Raw genomic sequence first — 20239 nt, forward strand, 5'->3', positions numbered from 1 at the left:
ATCATCAGTAAACCATAAAGGGGGTTATTTAATAAAAGGTCCTAAGTTTGCCCAGGTGCAGTAACACATAACAACCAATCAGCAGTCAGCATTAACTGGTCACCTGTTTAAAAGCAAATATCTGATTGGTTGCTATGGGTTACTGCTTCTGGGACAACTTGGTGCCTTTTTTTACATATGGGGGCAAGCCTTTGCCTACTCAATTACTTATTCTTTATTCCTTTATCAATCACTACCTCCCTTCCCTCTGTCCTTATGCCCTTCCCTCCTGCATTCAACCTATTTCTTATATCCTACCTCTGTTCCTGTTGTTGTCATTGTTCCATAATCCTGTCCTTATCTCTGGAACTCTTCTATTCCTATAGTTTACCTGTTCCTTCACTGTTCTGTTCCCTTTTTTCTATCCCTTAGGAGTATATTTATCATGCTGTGTAAAAAGTGGGGTGAAGCATTACCAGTGATGTTGCCCAGGACAACCAATCAGCATTTCGATTTCAACAGTCAGAAAATCAAAGCAAAGCATCTGATTGGCTGCTATGTGCAACCTCACCGGTGATGTTTTACTCCACTTTTTACACAGGATGATAAATATACCCCTTAGTCTTTTCACCTGTTTCTGTTCCTATACCATACCACTAATTCAACCATCTTGGCCCTGCTCTGGTTTTGTCCCTGTTACTGGCTCTATCTCTGTCCTTGTATTCCTCTCCCCAGTCCTTTCTCTGTCCCTAGAAAATTCCTGAAGGAAATATAAATGTAAATTGGGCAATATCCTAGCTTTTTATCCCCTACACCCCCATGTCTATGCCTGTCACCCTCAAACCTATTCTTGTCCTTAACTCCCTTAGCAGATGTCTCTGCACCATCCCCCCCACCCCTTGCAGCTCCCAGCTCTTCCCCATCCCCAACCTCAAAAATCTCCAATACCCTTTCCCCCTCACTATGCTTTTCTTTAGCCACGTCTCCCCAAGGCCATTTTCATACAGCATGTGCATAATAAAGTGTGAATGTTTATAAAATGGTGACTAGAGCACTTCCTGTGTGATTTTTTAATATTTGAAAACATTATTAAATACTCTAAGTACTTTTTTACAAAATTAAGTTGAGACAAATTAAATATAGAAAAAATGTTTCAATTAAAGACATAACAGAATTATTTGCACAAAGAAAAATACACTTCATAAGGAAAAATCAAATATAATAACAATTAACAAAGGTACCAGTTTCTCGGAAGATTCATACAGTTGGTCCTTGGTAGGTTTTTTCCAGCTCTCAGTTGACACAGAGTACTTCAAGCAGGCTATATATCTACTTCCTGTTGTAGTGGCCTCCAACACACTGCTAAAATAGCAGTCACGGGGCCTGCCTTTGATTATTTATTGATTCATCATACTAATCAGATACTTGTAGGCTAGGCTAATCTTGTTAATTGTGAAATGCTAATACTGTACATACAGCTGCTTGCCAAGTTATTGCATTTGGAACAATAATGTTTGTCTTTTTTAAATAGGGGTTGAATATGTAGTTTAATGGAACTACTATGCTCACAGTATGTTCTCCCAAATAAGCTTACATGTTGGAAGATGACATTTGAAGGAATAGTCTTTAATTCCATCCTTGATATAGATATTGCTGTGGGTGGTGGCGTTGGAAGGTTGGAAGAGACTCTAAATCCTCAGTATGGAGAATGTGTAATTCTTGATTGGTCAAGTAAATACCTTATTTACTCTTCATAATTATACATTTAATTTGGAACAGGAATGTGATTATATTTCTGAAAGTACAGTATTTAAAAAAAAATTATTGTTTTAATGATTTTTAAATTGGCCTTGGAGTTGGAGTTAGTTATATTTCTTAAAAAAAAATTGTCAATTTTTTTTTCTCATATTCTTACAGTATCTTATGAGATATACCTTACAGAAAGATTATCTGCATACATTATACCTGCTCCACGGAAGAAAAATTTATTTAAATAAGCGTGAGAGATTGAATAAGCAATACTACTATAGTAGTAATTCACTTGCTTGTCATTATCTTTATGTTACAATATGAATTAACTTAAATATTGTTAAAAGTCCAGCTGTCACCTGTTGACAGGTAGTCTACATTTAAATCAGGCTGCCACAGGCAGGAAAACACTACATGTGCCATAAGCCTACAATAAACAAAAACTCAGAATCCGTGCATGATGAATCACCTTTAAACTGAAAGGCTCCTTAAAACATCGCTACCCGCACATGAACTACATTGCTGTTTGGAGATGGCAGATTTAACTAGGAGTAAAAGAGAGAAAAGGGTAAGGCAAAGTAAACATAAGCATTTGAAATTGAAAACAATACAGACATATGAAATCTAAATTTATGATAAGATATCTGATGATATTTTCTAAATGTGTTTATCAATTACTGATTCAAAATACCATGGCATTTTAAGGGTATTTGCACATGGGGTGATTTGTAGCCTTTGGTGGTTGGGGGCAAATTACTGTAAGTGGTTTATTTTTTTATTTTTTTATTTATTTATTCATTCCACTCTGATTAAAAGAATGTACTGGTAAACTGGGGTAGTTCATATAAGTAGAGTGGAAAAAAAGAATTAAGAGTATTGGCAAATGAGGAGACTCATTGAGGTGACAAATCTCCCAAAAATCCCATCCCCTTGCCTAACCTTCGGATCGCAGCAAATAACTCACAGTAATCTGGCTTACTTGTGGCTTACTTTTTTGGTGCACATATATATTTTCATCTAGTATGCATGTATGGCAACTGGCACAAATAAGGTGTATGAAAGGCTCATTGCTATGCTTATCCAAAATAAAATCATCTTAAAACATAAAGGCAGCATGCAGAAGGGAGCTAGTTTTGTCTCTAAAAGAAGGCTGGGATGCTGTAAAAATAAAGGGATGCTCAATGCAAATCACTTTAGAAACATGTTCTAAATGGTTCTTACCATATTATGTACCATCCAGGGTTAATAATAGGTAAATAGGTAATAATAGACTAAAATCCACAAATACAACATTAAATGTATTACAAAAAACCTTAATGAGAGGTGCACTGAAGCAAACACAAGCAATATCACTCAGCTGGATATTATCTTCATTTCTCATAAGCTGGTCTGTGTCTTTGAAAGGTCTAGATTCTGAGCTGAAGGTGGCTGACTGGATACAAGTTTGTCAAAAGCTCAAAATCAAATAACGGCTCAATCCTTTGACCTGAAAAAGAAAATATGGCTTGACTATACAGTAGAAGTAAAGCTATATTAGAATGAATTTATATAATAAAAAAAGCAATCAATTTCTATCAGAACATATTTCACTGCTGGTTGTTTTTACAGCATTAAATTGCAGTATACAGGATTGGACCGGGGGATGTAGGGCCCACTGGGGCAGGTCCCTGAAGAAGAACGCATTTAGTGTACAAAATGTTGGTTTAATAAAGATTTTTTGTTCTTTTTTAAGTCCCTGTGTGTGCGGTACTCTGTTCTTCATTTACATACACTTCTGGCCAGTACCTGAGGCAGTTGATTGTTTGTAGGGAGTGCTCCTTTTTTGTTTCTTTTATATATATATACAATAGAAAAAGATGCCGCACTCACAGGTCTTAAATGAAAAAATAAAGCAACATTTATTGTGTCAGACTAACGTTTCGGCTGTCCATGCAGCCTTTCTCAAAGTGAACACACATATAAGCAAACCCACATTTAAACCAAAAATGGCACCAAAGTGTAACTAGTGACGTCACACTATGTAAATACATATCCACCACCCACCAGCCATGTCACAAATAAACAAATAAAATTAAATACCAAAAATGTATATACATCTAAACTAATTGTATGCACACTAATGTAAAATAAAGTAGAGAGAAGAGGATGTATGTATGTATGTATGTATAGTATGTATGTTCTCCTCTTCTCTCTACTTTATTTTACATTAGTGTGCATACAATTAGTTTATATCAAATCTGAGGTCATTATAAATTCAGATGTGAATCAATGTTTTTTTTACCACAATGCAGTATGACTTTTACTCACAATGCACCCCCCCCCCCCCCACAGAATTCCAGTGTAATTGTGGGTTTTTATTCCATTAGATTGCATCAAGAGAACAAATGTTCAATGTACAAATATGGACACAAATTAGCATCTACTATGGTACATCATGCTCAAGTTGTGGTATTTTTGTTCAAGTGGTGTGACTACCAGCAAGCAGCATCCATAATTGTAGTAGCACCTGATTGATATGTGTACCCTAAAATAGCACCACTTCCTGGCTGATTCCACAGCTGCATTACATCAATATGTGCACCTGCACAAAATTCAGCAGAACAGGTTAAATGTGTGGATTGGTGTTTTCCATAAGTTGCAAAAGAGCATGCATGGATGCACATAACTTGCTGAATAACATCCTTACACTCTCAATTTTGCAACTATGTATATATTATACTGTAGTGAACAGATGAAAATCTGTTTTAATAATTTTACCTGAGGTGTGTCATCTGCAAACACCATTCTACAGAATTTACATCACTGATAAAAAGTTAATTTAAAAGCAACATGTGGTGTTTTACTTATCCCTGGTTTTATTGGTTATTGGTTTTATCTAGAACAAATCTATGCTCAGTCTACTGCAGGAGTCCCCAACATTTTTTGCCTGTGAGCAACATTGAAATGTAAAAAGAGTTGGGGGGCAAAAAGCTTTATGGGGTTGCCATTGTTAAAAAATATGCACCTGCTTTGAGGTTACTGGGAGCAAAGTTACTTGTTAGCCATTGGTTGGGTATCACTGGTCTACAGTGGTCCATGTTTGTAAAGAAGCTGTGCAGGTGTATACATTAGATGTAATGCTGACCGAGATAATGTGATGATCCAGCAGGAAGCAAACTGTGTTTATCCATTACAGTGAGAGGCAAAATGGAATGTGATTAGCTACAAGATACAATAATACACCACTTGCTTGTATGTAATATGCTTTAGGATGTGCTTTAGAGAGGGTGCACTAAAGATGATAACTTACATGGGTGATTAAAAGTAGTACATAACATTACATAAGTCAAAATACAAAGTTCTCTATCATGGAAGAAATTACATTCAGCAATACACCACTTGCCTAAATTGCCAATGCATGAAATCCAAAATGAAAGCAGTTCTGGACTCAAGGGCTGCAGGTCTTTCTAGTTACTTGGTGCATTTTAAATTGGTTTTTTTTGCCTTATTTACCATTTCCTGACTTTCCTGCATGATTATGGATGTTAAACTTACTGGCCTATAATTGCCAGGCTGAGGTCATAATCCTTTTTAAAATATAGGACATCAGATTTCCTCCAATTCATAGGTACCATAACACATGAAAGCTTAGCTCTCTCGGTACATTAAAATATACCAAATGTAAAGGCATATAAGTTTGCATCACTTTGGTCTTATATCATTACTTGTCCCCGTCGTCTTGACAATCAGGGGCGTTATTCCTTTCCCTAATTCTTTCTTATGAGAAACCATAATAGAGTATTGTCTTGAGGCAATGAGGATTATTTATATAGGCTAAAAAAATGAAGCTAATTAAACTTGCCCTTCCAGCTGCTGAGCTAGCACCATTCCAAAGCAACATGCAAAGTACTTTTATAAAACTGGCACTAAATTAAACAAGTGTGGTTGCTAAAAAAGCAATTAATCAACAATTTACTTAAAAGAGTCTACTGCAAGTTGAAAGATGAAAGCAACAAACAGATAAGTCTCACCTGCACTCTGCCCCATTACCCACAACAGAAAATCCTAACCACAACTGACTACATGGTTGATGGTAAAGGGATCTACTATCACAATACCTCTGTTGCTTGGAAGTGCTGCCACACTCAAAATGCATGCAAATTGTGCCTTTCAGCCATTCTGGGTGGATGTCAGCCAAATGTCCTCACTATTTCTGCATTCACAGTCTGTTTGTTCCAGGACTTTTGTTAACAAGCCAGTCATTTTTAACATAGTGCTCTGTACTACTCTAGCAGGGAAAACTGATGCAAGAAATTCCTTGCATCACCTGGCCTGTTTAATTCAGTAGCCACTTCCTAAATAATTAATTGACCAAACAGGGGAAGCTGACTGCTTCAGTGGAAGCATTAGTACCAGCCTTTAAGTTGACCCACAGAGATTTAAGTCCAATTTCTCTCGGTAATAGAAGGAATGGTCAAAGTAGGGGCCTTAGACCCTGTGTCCATTAAACATCTGACTTCCTATTTTCTTATGTTGGCTAAAGGTGCCATGTGCATCCACCTGGACCTCGTGTTTCGGGATTATCCTCAAACTGTTGTGACTCAAGCAGGCAATTAACTCTGCTAAGCTCTGGGTCTCTATTTTCAGTTTGTTATATACAGAAAACATTTTCAAAAGATCAGCAGCAGGCCACCTCTCCATAGTGGTCCTCAAGGCACATGACAATATCATTAGTGGATGTTAGTTAATCCTCAGGCAACAGCATCACTGCCATCTGAGCCTTCCATTGCAGAGAACTTTGTGCCAGATATGCTTGATAGCCTTGTGCCACATCTTGGTGGAACAATTTTCGACAGAACTTCAGCAAATTCACCCAAAAAGCCTTATTTATTCTCCACTGGCTTTTCAGGGCTCCTGAAGCCTTTTATCCAGCAGCATTAGCACAGGGATTATGTAGAGAGGCTGGAGGTACTTGTTTCCCTTTGTTGTTTCTATGAACCATCATAACTATAATGTGGCCAGCAAATTTGCTTTTCACTGCATTCATAGATCAGGTTTTTATAGTTTAAATGGCACCTCTACATCCTCTACTATACATCCTGTTTCTCTGACCTAGATTACATAGGGAAGGTCTGCCTATCAGCAAACAATAACTAAATGGTACTACAGAACAGGCATTAAGTAATATATAAAGGTAACATTAATATGAACATGACATATGCTAAACAATAAATATAATTGCTTGTGTGCAATAAGATTACAAATGCCCTTTTACAGACATATAACCATGTTACTAATAATTTTCTACATTATTTAGAAAAAGCCTTTACTGGCTTACTTCAGAAGGTTGAAGAGGAGAGCTAGTGGTGACAAAATCTACAACATTAACAATTATAGGGTAAATATACTTGCCTAGCCTCTATTAATCTATAAATCTACACGATAGTGAATCTCTTCAACAGTTATGCCACATTCTGTTTCCTAAGTCTTCTTGTAATAAGAAAGAATGGTACTTATTATCTGTCCAGTTATCTATACAAAGCTTTGTATAACTAAGAATGTAGCCAGTCTGCCTATACTTTGGCTGGCCTAGCCAAACCTATATTTTAGTATACTCTGGCTTGATATATGAACTGGAAGCATTATACAGCAAAATAAATAGCAGAGAGCAAAAATAAATACCAGAAATCTTTCAGGAGATTAAAACCAACTGAAAAAACTTCTAAATGTTGTACAAATGTGTGTTATAAGAAAGTTACCTCAGGAAAAGTCATTTAAGTGCTAGAAATTACTGATGAGTAAATCTGGCCTGTTTCGCTTCACCACAAAATTTGCAAAACGGCAAGAAAATTTGCGAAATGGCGAAAAATTTGCAAAACAGGGGGCCAAACGATAGAATTATAACGACGGGCATAGGCAAAGTTGGTTTGGGGACTGCATCAACAAGCCGATATGGTCCCTGATCCGACTAGATTTTTAAACCTGCCCGATTTCAGGCCAGATATTGGTCGGGCAGGCCCGTTGGTATGCAGCTTTTGAGAAAGTGGCGTGACGCCACGAAACGCGTCAAGCGTATTACCCTGATTGTTATGGCACTCGCATATGCTTTTAAATGACTACAATAAATAGTGGTTTTATTCAGCAATGTCGATACTGCTCCGTAAACTTCATTATTTTCTAGGCCCGTTGGTAGTGCCCATACACGGGTCGATTAGCTGCTGAATCGGTCTAAGTGTATAATCGGCCCGTGTATGGGGACCTTTAAAGAGCTAAAACATCTTTGAGACCAGAATAGTGGATTTGAGCAGTTACTAGACCAAATTTGTACTAAGAGTTAGATTCAGTAACTTTGTTTTTTCTCACATTCTAAAAGTAATCTAACTTCTACTGAAAGTATACAATGTATCTGCCATGTACAAACAGGACTGTATCAAAACCCATTTAAAAAATCTAAATCAACTACAACATCATCCTTAAAAGCAATAAAAATTTTTTTTACATAATCTGTCCTTCATAAATCCATGCGTAATACTACTTAGGGCTCTGGCACACGGGGAGATTAGTCGCCCGCGGCAAAACTCCCTGTTCACGGGCGACTAATCTCCCCGAGTTGCCTTCCCCCTGCCATCCCACCGGCGAACATGTAAGTCGCCGGTGGGATGGCAGACGCGGTGGGGCGATTTCGGGAAGAGTCTTGCCTGCCCTATGCTGCCTGTGTGTGCCATACTCTGCCTGCTCCATGCTGCCTGTGTGCCATACTCTGCCTGTCTATGTGTGCCAAACTCTGCCTGCACTACATTGCCTCTGTGTGCCATACACTGCCTGCCCTATGCTTCCTGTTAGAGGCAAGCCTGGTGGGGTTTAATATGAGCGCTAATTACTCAGACAGATATATTTCTCTTCTGACTGAAGAGTATTGGACCCACTTTTCTGTGCACCTGGACTCTATGTGTATATAAGTAAATTGCAATCTATAATATGGAATACCTATTATCTAATTTGGGAATAGTTGTTTAGGGAACCCTGAAGGTGTTTAATTATGTGCTGGGGGTTGCTGTGCTCTCCATAGGGGTGGAAGTATAGGCATTTAAGTGTATGTCTTAATATGTCTTAATATGACTTAATTTACTTTTTTCGCATATGACTGATAGGTGCAGTTAGCACCAACCATTAGGTTTTTCATATGCTACCACCATTAATGTGGATATGGTCTTAAAAGTTCTAGTGCTAACATGGGTATGGCTTAAAAAGAGGGGGTGGTCAACACTGACTCTCATTATTGCCCCTCAACCACGTAGGCCAGAAATTCTCTGGCCCTCAGCACCACAGAAGTTGGATAGCACTGCCCCAGAACATATGCATAGCAAGCTGTCAAACAGGTGCCCACAATATAACTTACTTGCACTTAACTGCCAGGTTGAGATTGTAATCCTTTTTTAAATATTAGAATGATATTGGCTTTGCTCCAATAAACAAATGCATCTTTCTAATATCCTTTACCTCAAATATTATCACTGATATAACTTCAAAAACATATCCTTGGAAATAGCTTTACTGCAGGTAGTTAGTATGTTGTAGTTTCTCAAGGCATAAATAAACAAATGCAGGGCTTATTAATGAAGCTGAAAGCATATTAGGCTTACCATGTACAACTGCAACCTTTCTGACAATCAGTTCTGGGAGCGGGAAACTGAAAAGCAACAGAGAGCTAGCTAATTGCTAAATTTCTCTACTTTATGATGTTTGCCTTTTGCACTTTTATTTAACATTACCAACCCTGTAGTAAATGGCCCCAATTATTTTCAGCATACATTTTTGACTTCAATAAAGAAAAATATTCTAGATGACAGAGTTCATTTTGCAATTTTCTTAACTGCTATAAAATTTTAGACCCTACTGTTCTTCATGACCTTTTTTATGGTGCATTTTTATACTGCAATAAATATATAGCAACCCTAAGCTGTTTTAATTTCCATCTACTGCATTCCCTTCTACATTCTATCATATAGTAGTTTTTGTTTGAAATATACAATTCATGCTTTTATATATATATATATATATATATATATATATATATATATATATATAATATTTATTTATTTTTATTTATTTTTTTTTTTTTTTGAAGGGCTTCAGTATGAGCAAATTTCTAAAGGTGTGTAAAATAAATATTTGACACATAAAAATGTTAAAGTTGGTGTAACATAAGTGGCATTATTGTCACCCTGACTTGTGAAATAACACTATGCACCACAATCACAGAGCTTATTGGGGAATTTAAAAAATTGTATATTTTTTCACCAGGTTAACATCCAAAATGATGCAATTATTTTACAGCACTTCAGACCTGTGTAACGCATTGAAGTCAAAGTGACAAAATAAAGCAGCAAAGAATTTCAGGCATGAAAAGTGGTGTAAAAAGCAGCAGCTTTCGACTCTTATTTCAAGTTAGTGTTTCTTTTTGCATTAATATTTTACTCACAGCTACATATTTCCCCACGCAGCTTTATAAGTGACAATGTTTAGGGTACTTATAAGGTTTATAAGTGACAATGTTTAGGTTATTAAAGTCATTTATTTATATACATATGACTTATGGCTATAAACATATGACATTTGGCTTATCCATTATGGCTTTATTCTCCTGAAGCAAAATTTAATGCATCTCCCGGCCTTTGGTGTATTTAACCACCATGGCTGCTCAAGTTCTAACGTGAAAGGTGCTGGACTATCTTTCCTCCATGCACACACACAAACACTTCTGATGAACATAAAACAGCAGTTATTAGTAATATACTATTAAATATCAGCCTATGGCTATGAGCTAAAAGGGACAACACAATATTTAAGAAAAGATTTGTGCTATGTCAAGGGCTACACGCTGTAATATTTTGCATAGTTAACCTTTTATCGAAGGACCAGCCCTGGTTAAAATGTAATTTGTGCTTTTTTAAAATGGCATTATTTATTAAAATGGTTGACATATCTTACAACTATGAACTATGAATGCACTATGAATGCACTATGCATTTACAGCAATCTCAGTTTACAGCAATCTTAGTTCTCTGTCTTCCCTATGGGTGATTTATTTTACTATTCTTCAGATTAAGGATATCAGTTTACTTGCAAGTAATGAAATATTTGTACTGAGAAATTATTTCTAGTTCAGTTGACTAATATCATGTGCTACAGCAACCATAACATGGCTAAAAAAAAAGAATGATATATCCCTTTAAACAGTGTCCCAAATATATGATAATAACAGAGGAACTTTACAGTAGTGTGCAGCAACAATTTTTCATTATATGTAGATTGTGTTTCATATTTTGATTAGCTCCAGAAAGCTACAAATAATTTAGAAGTCACTGAGACAAAGCACAGATTTCTGTGCTAAATAAAAATGTTAAAAATGCATATCAGTCTTAAGCTATTTGCCAGAAAGAAAGTAGTTCACCAAACAAACATATCAAATAAGGCAGCTGCCTTGGAATGATCAGTAATTCACATCATGCTAAGAAGATTTCTGCCTAATGCCATTTTTAAATAATGTTTATAAACAGTGCTAGCCCAACTGCTTTATAATTCACTGCAATCTCCCTCAGGCACTAGGAACACAGTCTGCTGCAAGACTATGTTTCAATTATGATTGCTTAGCATTCAGCAGCTCTCCAAACTAGCTCCTTTCAAAGTATATTATGTTAACCCTTGTAGACCAAAGTGAATAGAGCCATCTTGTCTCCTACACCACAGATGCTTGAAGTAATGTTATTTTCTACTAACCTTAAAAACAATTGATATATTAAGTTTTCCATACTTGCCTATTGTTGAATATTATTTGATATTTTGACACAAGTTATTGGAAATGATCACTTTGTAAAACTGAAGCAGAATATTCACCTTCAGGGAAGCTATCTCAATTGCTTCACATCATTTCATCCTATAAATCACTGGGATCGCCTAAATCATGTTCTCTACTTTCTTTTATTTCTCAAAAAAATATGTAGTCTTTTCTGCTTGCTGTATATGATATAGAAGTGATAGCATCTTTTTATTGGCAGGTTCAGTTTAACCAGTGCCCCTTCCCTGCTAGATATATAGATATAAATATGAAATAGATATAAAATAAATGTCGTACAAATGAAAGTCCAATTGTGCAGTTTTGTGCAGGGGTGTTTATGTGTTCAATCGATGTGTGTTCATTTAGCTCATTTTGTTTGTAGGAGTTCGGTAACTGATGATTAGCTCCTTTAGACATTCACAGACAGCCGGATTGTCTCTCAGGAAGCAAAGCAGTGTGACCAGATGGAGATCTATCGAGTGGGACTAGAGACACAGAAATCAGCTAAAGTTACACTTCTGAAATCTTTCAATCGTTGCCGATTAACTGCTCTAAATCGCACGCAAGAGCCGACATGAACTGCACTACTTCCATCCAAGGTAATGCAAGGTGGACTATGTTTAAGCAGAGTTTGTTTGCCCCATTAATATATATGTCAGTACACTGCGAACATTAAAGTTCAAACCAATAATTACTACAATTATGTGGTTACTATGTTACAAATGAGGATTTACAGACGCAACAGTTCCACATAAGTATTACATTTTGTGTTATTATCGCTCGCTTCTGGTGGCTACAAGCATTTAAGACGTTAGTTTACCGTGCACAATTCATACATAGGGGAGAGTGCAAACAAGTTTTGATCTGTCGCCCATTGACCAAACAGTTAATGAAAGTCAAACTGCAACATAAAAAGAAGTGAAAGTCGCATATGTATGTACCGCGATAGGGGTGGCTTGGAATATATAACATTATACATATAAAGCCACTGTATATAAATAACGTCTGGTTTTCTGTCCCCCTAAAATAAAAAGCGCCGATCACAACAAGGGATATAGATACAGTACAAAAGGAGCTGTTAAATATAGTACATTTCCCTGTGCCCTTCTCTGTACAGGAGAGCAGAGAACAATGTTCAGATGTTCCCAGTGAATGCTGTGACCCAACGCTGATCCCTAGCGCAGACACAGCACAGCCAGAGCCTTTCCACTTGACAGAACAAGGAAAATGAGAGGACTCGGAGCCGCCTACAATGAAAACAAAAGTTGCCCAACAAACTCCCACGGATACTTTATGTTATGACGAGTGCTGTGCGCTGTGACAGGTCAGGGCTGTAGCCCCAGTACCGGATAAAGTCCAGTAGCAGATACCGTACTTACCTTCATGTTGCGCTGCCTCCTTAAACGCAGATTCGAATTTATTGAGCTGGGCTCTCTCCTCCAGCCTGGATCCCAGTAATTATTAAACGTCTGCTTAAGCACTATGGAAGCTGAACAAGTCATTATTGGCACATCATAGTGCATCAATGGGCCATGACGTCACTAAACGTCCCCCCCCCCATAAACACACTCACACAAAGCCCCCCCCAACCCCGCTCTCACTGATAGGCACCACCCTCAAGCCAATAAGCAACTAGAAGTCAGCAAGGAGGGATCCAATGAGATACTAGGGAGGAGATTGTAGTTAAAGGGACGCGGGAAGTCAATTTTATTATCGTCGTTGGATTAACTGTTAGTGCTAATGAATCTCTGGAGATTGTGCAGATCAACCTGATTTCGGCTATTGCTGTGTACTTTACACTGTGGCGTGTCCACGTATGTGGATAAACGGGAATATAATATTTGGAATATGCAGCTTCAGAATTTATAAGGGCAAAAGCGTATTGCGCTATAGAGTCCTTGCCATTTAGTACGAAAGAAACATTGTAATACAGGTATACATTTAGAATAACACAGAAAACGATACATTTCTGGTTGCACAGCCGACAGCGGGCTGTGGAATGTTTTTTTAGTTTGAGAGAAGCAGGTTGTGGTTAGTTTCATGAATGCAGCGTTATGATTAATAATATTAATATCTTCAAGAAGTACAATGAAATCGTTGCAAATAGAAAATGACTAAAGTCATTCAGTTTAACCTGAAAATGCAGGGGACAGGTGTGTAGCCAAGTGGATAGTATTCCTGCCCCACTGTTGGAACATGTGCGTTAGATCTATCCTCATATTACAGGGTCCGATTAAACCGTATAAGCCTGATACTCTTGTGATGCCCATGCAAGATATAAGTGCAGCCCATATTTATAACAAATGTCAGGTATTTGCCATTTATTTGTCAGTATAGAGCTAATTACTGATAATTTATTAAGATCTGAATTCACCCCAGTTGACTGCTAGCCTTGTATATCCTTAAAAGCCTTGTATATCACCCTGGAACTGGCACAGTCATATGAATCACTTCTGAAATACTAATGCATCTCTCACATCTTGTAGCTTGCACGTTGTCTCTGAAGCCACACCGTTTCTTTTTTTTTTTTTTATCACAAACCACAATAAATCGCTGAAGCTTTCACCTCATTCGAGGCTCAAAGTCGCTTGCGTCTGATTTTCTTTGTGTTTGTGTATCTCTTGAGTAAATGATCCTCTGTCTACGAGTGTGTGCCTGCTTGAGCTGATACAAAAAGTAGAAAAAAACACTAACAAAATTCTATATGCATATACTGTGCTCTTGCGTGGCAAATTGGTTAAAACAACACGACCCACGATGCCTATCGCATTTCTTCTGTTTATCCTCTTTATGTAAGTGCTGCTTTACTTGTGTCTGCTGTTCTCTCTCTCCTTTGACAGCTGTATCGCTTCTTGATGCTGGAGCTTTATTGTAATCGCTGTTTGGTGGTGACTTCTTCTGGGACTACAGTTATGTGTCCAAGTCACCGCACCCTCCCCCGCCACAGTAGCATTGGAAACCCACCCTGCACTGGTATTGGCCATTGCAGTTCATTAGTCTGTACACTTTCCAATAACAGGGGGTTAAGCTGGGAAACATCGACACTTGTCTTTGGAAATCGGTTTGATGTCAAATGAATATTTCAATTTGCACCTGTTTAATTTGTGGTGGAATGTCAGACTCGATAATTAAAATGTAACTATAACAAATACATATTAGATGCTTAGTAACTAAATACACCCTGTAGTGACAGCACAGAAATATACAGACAAGTCCTTCTCTCTTTGCTCTTGATAATGTGTTGTACTTAGGAACCTATGCTTTTACTCACCTTGACATTCTGCATTGGAAAAGTTACTATAGATTTACAATACTCTGACCGCAACAATTAGCTATTTAGTAAAGCATTACCAGTAAAAAAGAGTAGCGCTCTCAATAGTTAACGTGTATCCCCGGGCCCATGATATCTATAGGTTTATGTGTAATGTTTCAATACGATGTTTTTTATAAGTGTTTTTTTTTTCCAGGTCCATCAATCTGTTTTTGACATATCACGTGTGTGTGTGTTTGTCTGTGTGTGTGTGTATCTGTGTGTGAGTAAAACATATTCAGCTAAATCAGAAGGGATTACATCCTTTGATCTTCGAGGATTTTCTTTACTTCATATGGTTTTAATCTGCCTTCTCTCCAAACCTTGTTATGAGTTTTAGATAGAAGGCTAAAATGTCCACTATATTATTTCTCTAGATCCTGGGCTTAATCCTCCATTAGCCCTGTATCCCTTCTCATAGGTAAATATTCTAGGGGTCAAAATATTTCTGCTGAACGTTTATACTCTCAACGATTGGCGGTTCATATTAATGTATTTGCTTGCTCTATACATGTAAAACAAAAGAGGTAACAAAAGAAATGTTGACGAATTTTCATATAATTGGTAAACTAGGTGGCTAAAAGTTTTCCTGGAACTGCATTACTATAGCAACAGGTTTAGCCTTCTATTTTATTCTGATCTACTTTAGTTAAGGAGCAAATTTGATCCCTAAAACGCTTTTTATCCCTTTTTTTCTGCATAAAGAAAATAGTGCTCAGTTTAGTTTATGTACTATGGAGACCGCTCTCCCAATAGATTCCTGCACATAACTGGTATCAAGTGATTAAGGAGATTCGGTTAGTGATATACAATGTTCCGGGGTAAGGGGACTAAAGGATTTAAAACTGGCCTTGACTAGAAAGCTGGAGCACAAAGTTTTTAGGCTTTCTGTTTTACTGGGCTTGCATTGTATTCGATGGCCGTCTAGGGGCAGGCTTTCCCTGACAGAGAAGGAGAGAGAGAGAATACAGATAATTGGGCAGTCCCATCATCATCCCTCCGTCCCACTCACTGACAACACCCGTAAAGGAGGAGCATCAGGCGTCAGAAACCTCAGTTTTCAACTTAGCATCTTGTCAGGGTGATTTTTTTTTTCTTTCTGCTATGCTAAAGTCTCCACCAACCCACCCACCCACCCAACCTTTCCCCTCCCTCCCAGAGCAGAGTCAGAGCAAAAGAAAAAAAATCTTGCAAGGGAGCAAGGCAAGCAAGAGGAACAGAGAAAAAGAGAGCAGCAGCAGGAGGCAGCAAGAACTGGGACTGCTTTTCTGTACTGCAACTGGTGGGGTTCATCTCTATGCATTTGTGTCCGGAAACCCTGACAAGAGCTGGGTCCCAGTTTTCCTTGTACTGTGTGCGTCTCAACCGATAAGAGTTTATATGCATGTGTCTTGCCATGTCCTATCCTCAGGGCTACTTATACCAACCATCTGCTTCTTTGGCTCTGTACTCCTGCCCTGCTTACAGCACCACTGTCATCTCTGGACCCAGGACTGATGAGCTTGGGAGGTCCCCTTCTGGCTCTGCCTTCTCACCTTACGCTGGATCTACAGCTTTCACTGCCAGCTCTGCTGGCTTCAACTCTCCCCTCCAGTACAGCGGGGACCCAGCTGCTGCCTTTACTTCCTATGTGGTAAGAGCTATGCTTATTATCACTCCCATTACACCGAGCAGCACACACAGTCAAAGCGACTCACTTTAACCCGGCAGCTCCACTTTAGCAAACCCGCAAGTGTTCTACGCCCTAGAATAGTAACCTTGGGCTACTAAACAAAACAGCATTAAAAGCATTTATTTCTCAGTCTGTAAATAAGCTAGCCTCGAAACCCTAATGTAGGCAACTGAGCTCTGATAGTCACATATTGCCTGATATATACAGAACAAATCTGCAGTAAGCAGTACTCTACTCTGTATCTCAGTGTAACCGCAAACAGTGAGTGGGCGGACTGAGCCCAGATGGATGTTGACAAAACTCCCATAGCATCAAGGCTTTAGGTGATCGTTCTTTTAATTAGATTGGGGTGACTCAAGCACTAACTCGATATACAGTATAGAATAGGAAGCACGGTATGCTATTGCTAAGTGTGTTTCATTCCAGTTATCTGGGGCAATTTATAATGAGGTCGGCGATATTTTTAACTCCTTAGATACCTGGCAGTAACGCTATAGCTATCGAAACTTGAGTATAACATTTGCATCTGAGAAAGAGTTAAAGGATAATCTGAAATGCTGAGCATGTTTTCAATTATAGAAGATTTCTCCAACAGAAGGGGGAAAATCGAAATATGATCTTAAGAGCATTCAGTTCTTGAAACTGTTTTACTTCAGATCTGTAAATCAGACTAAGACAGACGAGCATTTCTTTGCTGCTTGCTCTATTACTAACAGAAGCCCAGGGACGCTACAGTATATAAGGCTCACAGTTAAATAGTTATACACGTATTATATATATATATATTTTTATGTATTTATCGATCTTTTTACTGTAATCAGCCAGAGTAGAGCTTATTAAAATTAGCTAGCGCACACTCACACACAATTATATTTGTGATTTAACGGAGGGGTGTGTGTATCAATACGGTTTAATTGCATTTATTAGCGTAAAACTTTTTAATCATCTATAAATCCTGTAGCGACAGCGGATTTAATTAGGTCTTTATGAACTTTGTAATATATTGCTTCGTGGCACCCTGTCCCTTATGAAAAGCCATTCTTAGGTGTGGTTAGTTTTGCAAATTAAAGGGCAAAGGCAGATTTCGCCTGCCGCTTTGGCTCTTGAACTCAAGATTGTAAAACACATACACTGTAAGTCGATTGCCGAACTGGGATACACTCACATTTTCTTTTTAAATTGTGACTTCAACTTTGCAGAATAATAGAAATCGTGAGGTCTATTAGACCTATTAGATCATCTATCTATCTATCTATCTATCTATCTATCTATCTATCATCATCTATCATCTATCTATCATTTATCTATCTATCATCTAACTATCATCATATATAGTGAATAATGTATACTGTATATGATAATTGGCTTATGCTGAGTGTGCACATGCGCAATAATTGCTGTATCTAGGTGTGAGACAATCTGTCCATTTATTTATTGACTGTAATTATGAACTTCAACACCTGATTATCATCCAAGACTCTAATTCATCCTTTTCATAATTTATTGAAGAGCATTTAACTAGACTGAACTCCTATAGACTGTGAACAAACTATTTTAATTGGTAGGATTAATAGTTACGTATATATATGATATTTGTTGGTATGCATCGTAAAAGAACGTTAGATATGTAATCTTTCTTGCTCTTTGCTGAAAATGTGGCACATCTCCTGATTACAGGGCTCTCCGTATGATCACAGCGCTGGCATGGCTGGATCATTAGGATATCACCCATATGCTGCTCCTTTGGGAACGTATCCTTATGGCGACCCAGCGTACAGGAAAAATGCCACCAGAGATGCAACTGCCACTTTGAAGGCCTGGCTCAACGAACACAGGAAGAATCCTTACCCCACAAAGGGCGAGAAGATTATGTTGGCTATTATTACTAAGATGACCCTAACTCAAGTGTCCACCTGGTTTGCTAACGCAAGGAGGAGGCTAAAAAAAGAAAATAAAATGACATGGACTCCGAGAAACAGGAGTGAGGATGAGGAGGATGACGAAAATATTGATCTGGAAAAAAATGAAGAAGACGATCCAAGAAAACTTGAAGAGAAGGGGGACCAAGATGGAGATGCAGGTTGGTTGCTGTTAGGTTGATGGGAATGTTTTAGAGATGCATGTTAGGGGTTTGGAGCACATTATACCTTTACCTGGGGGTGGAGATTAACTGTGTAAAGTGCTAAAGATACATTATTGCGGTACCTTTGGTGGTTGTAGGCAAAGAATCAATTAATAGTTATAAAGTTATTTTGTGTTATTAAAAAATAACTAATGTGTATTGTAATCTTAGCACACTCTAATGTATAAATGCCTGTAATTACGATAAGCTCTAGCTGAGGAATTGTTGTAACTTGTAGGAACAACACACTAATATGTCTAACGTCTTCCTTTCGTTCTATCTACAGGGGATCAAAAGAGGAGCCCTAGTGCGGTGGATTTTGACAGGTTAGAAGGTGAAGTACGTCAGGGTAAGGAGTTGGACCAGACAAGGAGCGATTCTGAACAGAACGAAGTAGAGGAAAGAAATGATCTTCTGTCCAAAAACTCTGCTCCCCCCACCTCACCCCTGTGCCCTCCAGATCAGTCCCCGCAGGCCCAAGAAGATCAGAACTTGCATCGTCACACTGTTCACAACCACCACCACCAGTCAATCCAGCAACTACATCACCACAGTCACCAGTCTCATCCATTAGACCTGGTGCATAGGAACGCTCTTGTCCAACATGGCCCAGTCACCAACAATGCCACCTCAGTTATCCACTCCCCACCAGCTTCCACCTCAAAGCCTAAACTCTGGTCACTGGCAGAGATAGCAACTTCTTCGGACAAAGTCAAAGAAAGCAGCGATGCTGCTGCAGTTGCAGGGACCACTCCAGCCCAGTCTATGGTTGTTAGTGCCTCTTCTCCATCCAGATCACCTTCGGCACAATGCCATTTCCCCAGCAACACCGTTCTGTCTCGTCCCCTTTATTACAGCAATCCCTTTTACCCTGGTTATACGAACTATGGCACTTTCAGTCACCTTCACAGCCACCATGGACCTAGCACAACTAGCCCAACGGTTAACAGCACCCATCATTTCAGTGGAATAAACCAGACTGTATTAAACAGAGCCGAGGCTTTGGCCAAAGAGTGCAAACTTAGAAGCCAGTCACAAGCTGACCTAAACAAAGACACGCCTTATGAAATGAAGAAAGGTATGTCTAGCATTTAATTTTGGCTTCCTCTACAGGCCTTGGACTTCCATTTTTTAATTTATTGAACATACAATGCCTTGTTAGTGTATTCCTTCACCATCAAGAAAATAATTATTAACGGTTGAAATCCAAAGTATTTTTGGTACTTTGATTTAACAGATGTCTTAATCCAACTGCAAGAAAATACCTGATTTGTATTAATCGGATTCTGTATATTTACGTAGCGAATTTGTATTTAAATGGATCATCAATATCAGTAAATTATGAAAACAACACAGTTGTATGGTGGTTAATGCTCTTTTGGTAATTTATTTTTAAATACACACGCACACATTCTTAAAATACACATTTACATCACAGTTTTACACCTTTCTTGACTTTTATTCCTCATAACCTATAATGACGGGAAAAAAAAGTTTATAATTAGTCATAAAACTAAGGTCACTTTTGTTATATGTGAATAATTAAAGATTTTACGAGAAAACTAAAATAAATGCAGTTTTCTGTTGTGT

At 38.1% G+C, this 20239-nt stretch overlaps 1 protein-coding gene and 1 long non-coding RNA gene across 2 annotated transcripts; one reads left to right on the forward strand and one right to left on the reverse strand.

Moving 5' to 3' along the window:
- Positions 1-1034: 1034 nt before the first annotated feature.
- Positions 1035-13098, reverse strand: LOC101731264. The gene is made up of 2 exons (XR_208505.4): positions 12925-13098; positions 1035-3214 (listed from the first exon to the last, which is right to left on the reverse strand). It is a non-coding gene; the product is annotated as an uncharacterized LOC101731264 (long non-coding RNA).
- Positions 13099-16068: 2970 nt separating this feature from the next.
- irx5 (iroquois homeobox 5) lies at positions 16069-20000 on the forward strand. Its single transcript, NM_001171927.1, is given in 3 exon segments — positions 16069-16488; positions 18205-18607; positions 18936-20000. Coding segments are annotated over 3 exon segments (1461 nt in total). The 5' UTR covers positions 16069-16239; the 3' UTR covers positions 19745-20000.
- Positions 20001-20239: the final 239 nt, after the last annotated feature.

This window comes from Xenopus tropicalis, chromosome 4 (genome assembly GCF_000004195.4).
Source record: "Xenopus tropicalis strain Nigerian chromosome 4, UCB_Xtro_10.0, whole genome shotgun sequence".
NCBI classification, from domain to species: Eukaryota; Metazoa; Chordata; class Amphibia; order Anura; family Pipidae; genus Xenopus; species Xenopus tropicalis.